At 37.4% G+C, this 12,450-nt stretch overlaps 1 protein-coding gene across 22 annotated transcripts in view; it reads left to right on the top strand.

Moving 5' to 3' along the window:
- Positions 1-12,450, top strand: part of FRRS1 (ferric chelate reductase 1) — a 177,122-nt gene that overhangs the window by 2,782 nt on the left and 161,890 nt on the right. For 17 of the 22 annotated variants that reach the window (XM_062582132.1, XM_062582140.1, XM_062582139.1 and 14 more), the window contains exons 1-3: positions 10,253-10,311; positions 11,370-11,565; positions 11,794-11,930. In XM_062582132.1, the coding sequence (XP_062438116.1) occupies positions 10,264-10,311; positions 11,370-11,565; positions 11,794-11,930 (381 nt within the window). In that variant the 5' untranslated portion in view covers positions 10,253-10,263. Of the gene's footprint in view, positions 1-3,659; positions 3,739-3,771; positions 4,006-4,120; positions 4,288-5,254; positions 5,410-10,252; positions 10,324-11,369; positions 11,566-11,793; positions 11,931-12,450 lie in introns of those variants that run through there. The other 5 variants (XM_062582149.1, XM_062582150.1, XM_062582148.1 and 2 more) reach the window with 5 other exon arrangements.

Below are 12,450 nucleotides of genomic sequence, written 5' to 3'. Positions count from 1 at the left end.
ACAGGAAGTTTCAAAGGTGTCAAGTCACCATCTTTGTCTTCTAATGGGTAATTTCATTCAGAAATGCAAACCTGATTTTAAAAGAAAGCTCCTTCTATTTATTTTAAAACCATACCTTTGCAATTTGATTAGACTATATCCTTTTCTGTGAGTTAGATCTTAATTGTGCAGTGGCTGAAAACAAGTAGTGTTTTTAGAAAAAAAATATTATTATAATGTAGTATTACATTGTATACACAGCAAGAGTTTATACTTGGACCTTGGACATTAGAGTCTAATGTTGCGAGATAATATTGACCAGAGCATAGAAGTAATTACGTCTAGCCTATCTTTCTTTAAATTCCTTCCAAATACCAAAACAGATTGAAATAGCCTGATAGGTAGGGTAAAGTAGATTGAAATATAAACATTTATATAGGTAAGAGATGAAATCTGATGCTAGCATATGTAATTTGTTACTCTAGTTGCTTGGCAGTATCTGTTTGACCTGTCAAATGTGACCCTGGTGTCATTAAGATTTTTTTGATTGAAGAGATGTTTTTGTTTGGTTTTCAATCTCAGCTCTGCTGCTCTTTTACTGTTTGGCCTCAAACAAACTGTTCTCTGTGTCAACTTCTGTGTAAAGTTAGACTGATACTAATAATTTTTATGAAAAATTTAAAACTCAATGAGTGTAGTTATAAAGATATCCAACTAATATTTTATTGTAATTAATGTAGCTTTGCACATAATTGTGTAAGACAGATTTGACTGTGTTTTATCTAACAGCATTTCATTAATATCATATTAATGCTCCTCAGAGAATGTGATGATTTGGCAAACAATTTTAAACTCAATACATGAATGGTATTCTTGCACCAGTTAACAAGTATAAATTCAATTTATTGGACCAATTTTCAACTTAAAAGGAGAACATATTACACCAGTTTGCTGAATCACTGCCAGTTAACACTAATGAGATATGTTGAGATTTAAGACTTCAGAGTATCTCCTGCTAAAGGAACTTCAGTAATGTTTTGTCAAGTGGAACTCATCTTTCAGTTTAGTATTTCTCCCTCAAAAATAAACATTTAAAGGGTGCCTTTTCCACACTCCAGTTTAAGATGCTCCGTCTTTATTGTATCAAACAATAGTTAGAGTACCAGGGATATTTCCCTTTTTCATTAAAATCATAGCTTCTATGTCTTACCCAGGCAGATCTTTAAGCTCAAATGTTAAACAAGGTTGGACTTGTGACTGTTGTATAAAATGATCATCTGATTAAAAAGAAAAAGGAAGAAGAATCAAACACTAGGTAATCATTTCACATAACATGAGGTTATCTGGGAGCTAACACTGAGGTCAGTGGACCTGGCTTTGTAATCTTTCAGTGCGTACAGAACTGGAGCCATGGTAACTTGATCAGACTACCAGAGTGCACAAGGACAGTATTTCACCAGATTTATGACTTTAGCAAGCATTTATTTTAAAAGATGCTTCTCATCTATTTCTCATCTTCATACCTTAGAATAAATTCCTTTTTGCCAAATCATTTTCAGTCCCAAGCATCCTTTCAATCAGTATTTCCATTTTACTACAGTACATAAGTTAAAAAGCACTGCAGAAGCAGGGAAGATAATACAAGAGTGGCTTGCACTAGAATGCTATAAAGCTAAACTTCAGACTGACAAATCTAATTTTTCTTTTCTAGCAACTAATGCACCTAACTCAACATTTTCAACAGAATCATCACCAAGTGTTAGCACTAGAAATCTAGAGTCTTTACTTAACACTTACCTTAAATGCTATAGTTAGACCTTTTGGTTAGCCTAGAACTGGAACTCAGAAGTAACTTGCTCATAGCTGGGTAGTGTTTCCTACATGAACTCACAGGAGTTAGGAATTGCTGTTACTCAGCTGTTTAGAGTTGCTTTTTATTAACTGAGCTAAGTCAGCTGTGCATTGAATTAAGCAGAGATCCTTTGGGAAACATGGCAGGTGGTCATTATATCATAGTGCCTGTACAGACCTGACTCAAATTAATATTTAGCAACCAACATTAATTCTGGTATTTGTATTAGCAAGAGAGTATTTTTTTTTAAAAAGTTCTCTTTAAGGCAAAGATATGGGCTTCTTGATAGAAAGCTATTGTGTATGCACTTCAGCTGTTGCTGAGTCAGACTAGAGATAGAAAAAGAAAGCAGGTTTCTGTATAGTCATTAGAAGTGGAAAACCTTATTTCACTTAGTGGCTAATGCCATCATGTGGATAATTAGGGTTATTGACTGAAAGAAGTAAATCTAGTTAGTGGTAAATCAGTTGACAAAATTATTTAGTATGAAGCAGTGCCAAAGCTCAAGGAAGAAGAATGAAGTTAATTATGGAAAAAAATATGTCACCCTACATTATGACTTTTTGTCTTCATTTATTTCCTTTGAGATAATGAGGATTGTTTCTATGACTCAAGATCCCCCTCTCTTTAAGGGGGAAAAAAAAGCATTATGAAAACTGCTTTGATAGGAAGGCTTCTTCTATCCAAGATAATGTTATTGTTCCTAAATACATATTTAGCTAAGCCAATTAGGCTGAAAAGCTTGGAAAATGCTGAAGCCTTGTCTTAGTAACAAAGAATACACTAGAGGGAGATCAGTAAATACAGGTGTCAGGACAGTTATCTTCATAGAAAGACCTACCTCCTGCATATAATGGGCCAAGTCTAAATGCACAGACTTGAAGAAATGGTGTAGAAAGATAGAAAAGAACATCATTCTGTATATAAGATTAGTAGCACTATTCACCATCTGCACATCATTCACAGTAGTTTAAAAGCTTTTCCAGTTCTGATTATTAATGCTAGTAAAGCATTAACTTTGTGTGTATGTATGTATGCTACTATCAACCTATCAATAATTTAAAAAGCTACATCTATAAACACAGTTACTATGATGGAGAAAGCATAAGTTAATAAACACTTTATATACCCACAACAAGTTTTGTGAAGTTGCAACTGATTAAAGAAACTAGTTGCAAGAGCTGCATTCGTGGGCTTTACATTTCAGAACACACTTTCAGAACACACTGTCAATTCTTAACAAAGAAGTTATAAAGAAAAAATAGAGTTGGTAAGTCTGCACTATTATAGTAGATAGTACTTTTTAGGAAGATAAGACTAAGTTAATAGTAGTGAGATCACTAGACCTGCTCAAATACAGAAGTAAGCAATTGAATTATTGTGCCTCCAGACAAGACATATTGTAAACATGAGCACAGTAGTTCTGTTGTGTGTGAGGAGTGAAATTCCCCTTTTGCAGAAGGTATTTCTCTACTGTGGGAGGAGTAAAATCCCCCTTTTTCCTGTGAAGGGAAGAAAGAAGACATAGCCAACTAAGTTGGTTTATTAAAGTGTCTGACTTTTCAGTGAGAATTCTCTTGAAAATATTAAATAGATATTTTCAGTTTAAATGTGCCTTGCTCAACCCCCTCACCCTGAAAAAAAAAAATCTGTGAAGTACCAGGTAAGACTTACTAGACTTGATTAGAGTGCTGCCATGAGGCTCCCAGTTGTAGTTCTAGTACATGGGGCTCATCTAGATAAGCTGTATGTGGTGCAGTTGCAGTTTTAGTTAATAATTGCCCTTTTGTGCTTTTTTTTCTTTTTTGGCAACAACTGAGGACCTTAGAATAAAATGAAGAATAAAGCTTACAGAAGAAGCCTGCAGAAGAAGCTGCAGTTGCATACAGTACATTTCTGGTCTGCTGGTAAGAAGCCCCTGATTTTGCACGTGTGTATATATGAACGCCTTTAGGCGCAGGAATAGCAGGGTGAGTGAAGCGATGCCTCGCTGAAGCTTATGGGGCAAGACTGCAGTTGCAAAATCGGGACAAGCATCAGCGCTTCCCCTGTTTGGAGACTGCTGAGCAGTTACACGCCCACAGCAGATCTGACGGGACCGGAATTGCTCGGGGGCAGCGAGTTACGCGGAGTCCTGAAGCCTTGCTAACCGTGGAGGCGGTGCCCCCGCTCAGGTGCGCTCCGAGAGCGGGCGCTGCGCGGTGCCCGCTCCCGCCCCCGGGCCGGCCGAGACCCCGCCCCGGCCCGCGGCTCCCTGCGCGGCGCGGCGGCTCCCTGCGCGGCGAGCGGAGCGGGCCGGGAACCGCGGGCGGCAGCCGGGGCGGTGGCGGCAGGTCGGGAGCGCTTTGGTTGAGCCCGCTGTAGCGAGCGCGGAGAGCGTGTGTATCGCGAGCGTGTGGGAAACTGTCTGCGCTTAACGGAGCATCTGGAGCAATTGCGGAGCAAGTTAAAGCACGGTGAGGTTTTTAAACGGCTTGGGTAACTGTAGTGCCCTTCATCCAAGCATTTCTGGATTGTTTTTGAGAGAACTTTTAGGCATGCTTGCCTTAATGAATTTGAGATGTTAAAGAAGCAGTGTTCACTAATGTGAGCTATGGCTTACTTCATTTGAAGACCATGCCGTGTTGCTCATGTATCTTGTTTGCTTCTTAATGTTTTATGAATATTACTTTATTCTCTTGTTTCTTAATTAATGTGTGTAGGAAGTGGCCACACTGTAATTAATACAGTAAATGTGTTGATCCTTTACTTGCTGGGGTAACTAAAACTATGTCATTTTTAAGTTTATCTACAACTTTGTTTTTCTGAGGCTTTATCATATAGATAAAAGTCTGCAAGGCTAGGTCCTTAACTGATTATGGGCAGAGCAGCTGCCTGGAAGATAGTTAAATAGTCAAAGCAAATAAGTGAAGAGGGCAAAATCCTTGGCTCTTGTTCATTCTGAGTGAAGTATAGTACAAAAACCACAGAAAATGAGAGCACTCTTTAGATCTCTTTAAGATTTCTTTATTCTATTCTATAATGAAGTGCCTGTTTAGTATGGAGTAATAAGTAATAGGGGTAATAAGCTGTAAAATCATGCTGCAAAAGTGTATCAACTTGTGCTTTGAGAAAGAAGGTATGAACAGAGGGACTTTTTTGTTGTTTTGATTCCCCCCCCTTCACTACACCAGAAGATAGTTTAAAATAATGACTTACCATGAAACTGTGGTGAGGTCTGTGAAAGTACTTGTTTGTGACAGCACAAGATGCTGCAGGGTTAGAGCTTCACTACAACTTACCTTAGGTGAACTGTAGGATATTGTGGACTTGAGAAGTAACTTTAAAATCCATCCTTGAAGTAAAAGGATCTCTCCAAATATGTGGGTTGCTTCTTTTTTTTCTTCTGTTTTTAATTTGTGTATGTACTGTTTCTTGTTTCAGAAGTACTTCCTCTGATCCTGGGTATGATAAAGGGTAATGCTATTAGATGCAAGTTAAATAGAAGAAGGTACAATGTTACATAGATTGCCCTACTGCAAGTAGCAGAACCAATGACAACTTTACTCAGTCACTGTAAGAGAAGGAATAGTTGTAAGGTAAGTACTTAAACCTACTTACTAGGGTGAACTTTTCATTAAACCTACTTGTGGCATTTAACTATCAGTGCTTTGTGAGAATATCTTTCCTAAGGGACATGACATAGTATCATGTGCACAAATACTATCTGTTAACATGGCTTATCCTGCTTTAGACAGCCTGTTTTCGCTTCCCATTAGACTTGTTCGATGGTGCTCAGAAGAAAAGTTCTGGCCATGATGGCTTTTGCACTTTTGAGTTGGTAGTAAGTTTATCCTGCCTTTTCTCTTCCATCCCTCTTTGAAACTAGGCTTCTGCACCTAATGGAGTTCTCAAACAGCTGAAAGATTTCTGTGAAGAAATTCCATGTTTGTGCATGGACGTTGTGCACTTAAGGAACTGGGTATTTTTTAGCTGTTGATATCTGCAGGGACTGTAGAAGTCTTTTATGTACATGCATGAATTGGCCTGGGAAGGTATACAACTTTAGTTTGTGCTTTCTTTTTCCACATGCTGTCTTCAGGAGGGAGCTGGCAATACAGAAAAAACAGCATGCCAGTGCTATGTACATACAGAGGATTTCCCTTCTTCGTAGACAACATGTACAAAAATGAGAAACAACTACTTAGATTTAATTCTTCAATTGTTCTGGGGTCAATTCTTGAACCTCATAGTAAGCACCTAAATTAGATTGCTAAGTTAGTCAACTGAAGGCATTAACTCTCATGTATGCACTTGCTCTCTCCTTCCCTCCTTAATGAAAAATGCAATTGCTTCTGGCCTTGGAAGCTTGCTGGGCCAGTATTAAATGAGTCCACCTAAAAGACAGTGAAATTGCTTACTTTTTTTCCAGTTGTATCTTTTTCCTTCCTCCTTGGGAGGCAAATGGGATTACCACAGTATGCATTAGGTGACTCCAGTCATCTAAAATTCCAAATGTTTAGTCAATCTGAAGTAATTAAGTAATTCAGTACAACTGCATGTGTCATTTACAGAAGCTGGCAGAGGCCTACTGTGGTAAACCTCTTTTTTTCTTCTCTACTATCTGCCTTTGCAGGCAATATCTTTTGAGGTTAAGCCGCAGATAATTGTTTTTGGCCTTTAACTACTTAGTGTTCAAATTATCACATAAGTGTTCTTGTCATGCCGTGCCCTCTGGTAAGTATGAAGAACTCTTTTTGTGCTCTCTTCCTGCCCAGTTGAATGACTCTTGAAATACTGTTTGAATGATACTGATAATGATGAATTTTCTTAAAACTAATTTGTTCTGGAGCTTTCTTTCTGAACCTTACTCATCTTTTGGGAGATAAGTTAAATTCTGAGTATGGAGGGAGGGAGATAATAAAGTTGTAGACATGCTTTGAACTAGTGGGTCCTGAGGCTTTTTTCCCCTTGTAAATAAGCGTGAACATGTAGTGGTTTGAGTAACTCTCTCATAGTGTAGTGATGTAGTATGGTATAGTGTCTAATCTATGTATAAAGACAGCTGTGTTAGGTCATATATATGTAACACATCAATAAGTTTTTGCATAGTACCAGGCTAAGCAAAACAGACAGTTTGTGCTCTCGGAGTGTGTTGCAGCTATGGAGCTGCTATGCTCCGCAGCACACCCCTGTAGTCTTGGCTGGGACATTTACATGCTGTGGCATGGTGTGGTACCTCATGTGTGCCAGATGGAAGCAAGGAAGTTGTATGTATTCAGGCCTTGGTTAACATAGAAGCATTGCACAGAAATGCTTCTGTCTTGGAAAACAGATCACTGGGTAGTGCAAAAATCCTTAAACTCCCTTTTGTTCTTCCAGACAGAGCTTAAATGATATTAAGTCAAGATAAATGCTAGAAAGTTGTCTGTTGGAAGAATACTGCAAGAAATAGCTTTTGTGTGTTTTTAGCATCATTATGATTTAACTTTGAAGTCAGTTATTCCTATTCCTCTTTAGTAAATGGGACTTAAGTGACTACTAATCTGTATGCTGCCATCAAGGAGTTGTCCTGTTTAAAAGGATTATAAATAAGTCACTATGTTCAAAGCTGCTTCTTACTTCTTCCAAGCTTATTATATTAACTCAAGTTTGAATACTCACTAGTGATTCTCACTTTGAATCTAGCCTTAATGGCTATACTTTCATGGTTTAAGGTTTTAACACAGTTCATGTTCAGTCTTTACTCTGTCTTAACTGTAAAAGATCTCACTGAAATCTACTGATCCACTTTTATTTAAAGAAAAATTACCTGGTTTTTGAGCCATTTTTCTGGGGGCAATAAAATAATAGAATGAGGAATAGTTCTGTAAAATAGCTTCAATTAACCTCAAAGTTGTTCTTGGTACAAGATTTTGTTCTTTATTTTATTCTTTAAAAGGCATTTATTCCTTCATGGTAAGGTTAATCATGATTCACATGCTACACTTAGGCTTTTCTGAACATAGCCTCCTGTAATGAAGACTTTCTATACCATTAATCCTGCAACATTTTATTTTTGATTGTACTTATGGATGGTGTTGTCGGATTTAGTTGTCTTACTTTCCTCTGGTCTTACTGCAAAGGGAATACCAGAAGAAAGTTGCTTACGTTCTGCAGTATATGGTATATGCATTTGTTACCAACATTGATACTTCAACATGTGTATGTAATTAGACTATATAAATGACTAATTAGACTACTATAAATGCTAGTTACTCCTGTGAGTCTCTGTGACAGTCCTGTGTTCTAGGATATAGCATGCTAAACTTCGGAAAATGCAGTCATTCATCTGACTGCATGAAAGCAAGTAACATGTAGAACTATAGAGAAAAGAGAAACCATATAATCTTGTAGAAGAAAGGATGATTGCTTATGTTGGAGTAACTTAGTGCTTAGCAGTGCCTAGTGTGTGTGTGGAGACTTGTTAACTTAAACAAAACAGAAGATCCATTGTGCAAGTATCTGACTGGCTGGTAATAGATATAATTGCTTATCAATCTTCAGCCAGGGTATAAAGATACCTTTCTTTGTCCTTTCTCAGAAATGCTTATTGCTGGTTCATGAATTTGATTAGATAAATTCCTTAGGGTTTTTTTTAATATTGTTCATTCTTGAGCTGCTGATGATACGTGCTCAGCTCTTCAGACCAACTCACTTTTTCCTTCACTTGACCAAAGAACATCATAATCACAAGGGCAGGAAATGCTATTTCATGCTCTTGTAACAGATGCACTTCAGAGCCAAAGCAAAAATTCAAACTGCTCGTATGAGGAAATTCTAGGCATCTTGTTGACTTTTTCTCTCTTCCTTCTTCCTTTCTGTATATTCAGATTCTTTTTACTTGTCTATCTTGTTAACTGATCGATATGAGGCTTGTTTTGAACAAGTATTGGCTAAAGAGTATGTATGACCTTTACAGAAAGAGGAGGGGTCACAATGAGACACTAACAATTTAGAGTCAGTAAATAAGTAGTTGTAAACTTGTATTTTTGTTTATCTCAAACTTTGAGTTTAAATATGATTATAAAAATACTGCTGTGTTATAAAAAAGGTGTTACTATGACATTTGAGTTAAAGTCTAGAGTCTTTCAATCAAAGGAACTAGATAAGGATTAATTTTTAATGCTTGGCTTCTGTAGAATGCTGACCTGTTCATTATATGGTGTATGTACCTACAATAACACTTTAGGAGTGTTTTTTTTTTTTGTTTGTTTGTTTTTTTCTGAAAAGACAAAATGAATCTTTAGCTAACCACAGAATGACTGGCATTGTAAAAATGCTTCCTGCCTTCCCTCTGCATCTTCGTCCCCTTAAATGTAGAATGTGGAGTGCCAGAACAAATATCCAAACTCAAGGAAAATAGGGATTTCTCAAGGAAAATGAATAACTTGTTGGAGGAAGGTTGAATTTTAATTAGATAGATAAATATCTTGTATAGGATCTAGCCCACATCCTTGAAAGGACATAGAGAAGGCTTGTTTCTGCAGTTAACCCTGTAAAAAAACTATATTCTTAGTATAGACAGTACCTCTTTTAGACTTCTACCTTAGTTGTCATTCTTCTTGTCTTTCTTCTTCCTTTTCTCTCCTACGTTCCATCAACTTTAGAATCAGATGAGTCTACCAAGGAACATTTCTTGTTTTGTTTGAAATCTCTACCACGTCCTTTGCTACTTAAAGAAGAATGCTAAACTCCTTTTCTTGTCTCTGTTGTGATATGCAGCTTTATCTCTTGGCAGCAGCTTTTTCTGAAGATCTCATCAGTACTCATGCAAGCTGTCTTAATGCTGCTGTTGCATTGAACTGTACTTTTACCTACTCAGCGTCTGAACAAAATCATGTTGACTTAGATTTCTGACAGTTTGGAGAGGAATTGGGACTAGAAAGCAAGATTTAATTAAACCGGAAGGTATTAATAATATCATGATTTCTTGAATATTTATGAGGAGAAACTGAATATGTTTTTTTTTCCTAGTTCCTGAAATGTAACTGTCTAAAAAGCCCATAGATTTTCTTGCATTTGCTGACATGAAGTTACTAAGGAGGTCTTACGTTGAAGTACAAATGTGATCTGAACATGCATTTCTGACACTGAATGTGTAGAAACTTTAGAAAAATATTATTGACGAGTGTGTAAGACTGCCTTACATTTATGGCATGTGAGGCCTAAGAGTAGGCCTTAAGGCATGCTCTTCTTTGACTGCTCTTTAGATATCAAGGTTCAGTCTAAAATGACTCTATTCCCTTCTTATCTTCACATCCATGTGTGCTATCAGGGAACTTCATAACCTGATATTTCTTATCACTTGGTACAAGATGGACTTGTCCTCTCCAGAAGGCAGGCCTATTTGCCTGGTACGTGTACCGCTAGGGCTGATAATCCACTTTTTGTGTCTAAGGATAGAAGGAAAGATGCATTTTGTTCTCTCAGCCTGTTGGACATGCAAACGCTTCTTGTTGGTAAGGCTTTCTGTAAGTAGTGTACAATTGTAAGCACTATATACTGCTAAATAGCAAAACAGTTACAAGCTATCTTGAAAACAGTATTGTGACAGAGCAAATCATTAGATGATGGATGTTAGGATTGTGCAATCTTATTACTATCTTAGGCTCTTCATATTTGCTATTCCACAAGTTTCCCATGTACCCTCTTCCCTTAAAGTTTGGTTAAATAATACTGCTCTAATAATTGTCTGGAAGTCAACATCCAAAAAGAGATTGCAAGGAAGAGTCTTGTGCTTGTTGGCAGTAAGCTTTCATATTTCTTTGTTTAACTCTTCATACCCGCTTCCCACTATTTTGCATATTTAAAAGCTAGAATTAACTCTGGTTTGTGGTCTTGCAAACAATCACAGTAGTAACTGTGCTTAAAAAATGCCCCCCCAAAAAACCCACCCAAAAACAACAACAAAAAAGACCCTCCGTGTTTCTGACACTTGGCAATTTCAGTATCTCCAGAGAAGAACTCATCACCTTGGATGTTAGCTGGATAGTTCCTCAGTTCTGTGGACCTTTGTAAATCAATAAAATGTGTTTTGAGATTCATATGTTCTGTGCATTTACATAGATGTTTAAAGGACTTGGATTTTTTTGTTTGTTTGTTTTTTTTAATAAAAGAGAGAGACACAAGCAAGGAGAATCTAAAAAATCATATAGCCAAAATTCTCTGGGAGAGGAGGAATCTATCAAATTCATGGAGGGATCCATCAATTATACAGCCCTGTAAAAAGGGCTAAAATGTAATATCTGTGAACATTCTTGCAAAATCTGGCAGTTACCAGAAGCATATATTACTCACACAGAGCTACTGCAGCTGGGACTGGTGTCCTCTATTTGCATATTTTTGTTTTGAATATATCTTTAAATGTGAGTATTCAGCTACCTCTTTTAAAGGCAGTTGAATACTCGCATTTAAAGATATATTCAAAACAAAAAGACAAAGACTCCTCTCTCTGTTTAGTGGAGATCTAAAATGCTGAGGGTGACTATTTCATTGCCTATGACTCTTATTTTTCCAGATGGAGCTGTCGAGACTTGCTTTTGCTGTTTGGATGTTTATTTGCCTCTGTAGACCTCTGGATGGTTATCCAAACGGAAAAATAAGAGAAGTCTGCAGTAGCATGATGCCTCATCATGGTAGCTCTCCCCAGCTGTCACCTGAGCACATTATTACAGTAAATGGGACTGAATTTAAACCAGGGGACAAAATAGAAGGTACTGTGTCCATTATAGCTGAAGAGATTAATTTGTTTTTCTTAGTCTGTCATAGAGCTGTTGTAGTATGTCTTTACTCAGCTATATAAGCAGTTGAATCTTGTTCAGATGATTCCTATAGCAGCCATTCAGTACTTGTAAGATGATGTTTCAGTGGTGAGTCTTGAAATCTTTCATTCTTTCTTTGGAGAATATTTCAACTGCCTATTATTTTCCTTCTTGCTTCAGTTAATCTGTCTGGGCCGGATTTTGAAGGATTTTTCATACAGGCGCGAGATGCAGAACACTTGGATAGCCCTGCAGTTGGTTCTTTTATGTTAGTTGACCAGAGACTTTCTCAGCTTCTGACGTGTGGCCATACAAAGGTACAGTATAATGTCTTAAAATGAGACATCAGACACTAAGGAATTTGTAGTAGACTACATCTGTAATGAGGCAGAACTAGCCTGCTTAATATTCTTTGAACTCAGTAAGTATCTCAAGAAGTTCATATGGGTTGCAGTTCGGAGGCATGGCTCACTGCAGTATCATCTGACTGTATATCATCATTACTTATATCTCGCATTATAAAGAGGAGGACATGCTTCCTCTGCTCTATAAAGGAGAGTTATCAATCATTTTCCACACTTATTAAGGACCCAATATGAAGAAAATGCCTTAACTTGTGGCAAGGAAAGTTTAGGTTAGTTGTGGAAAACAAACGCTAGAATAGGCTGTTAGCCATGGTGTTGCTCTGTCCATTCCTGTTAGTGGAGCCTTCTTAATAACAGGTTAGATCACCATCTCCAACATCTGTTTTTGATGAATTGCGTTGTGTGTTTCGTGTGCAAGAGATGTCAACTCTGTCTAGGTTTTCAGCAACCCATTTGAGCTTTATGAACAGGT

This window comes from Rhea pennata, chromosome 8, assembly GCF_028389875.1.
Source record: "Rhea pennata isolate bPtePen1 chromosome 8, bPtePen1.pri, whole genome shotgun sequence".
NCBI classification, from domain to species: Eukaryota; Metazoa; Chordata; class Aves; order Rheiformes; family Rheidae; genus Rhea; species Rhea pennata.
This window is presented reverse-complemented; position numbering and strand designations above follow the sequence as displayed.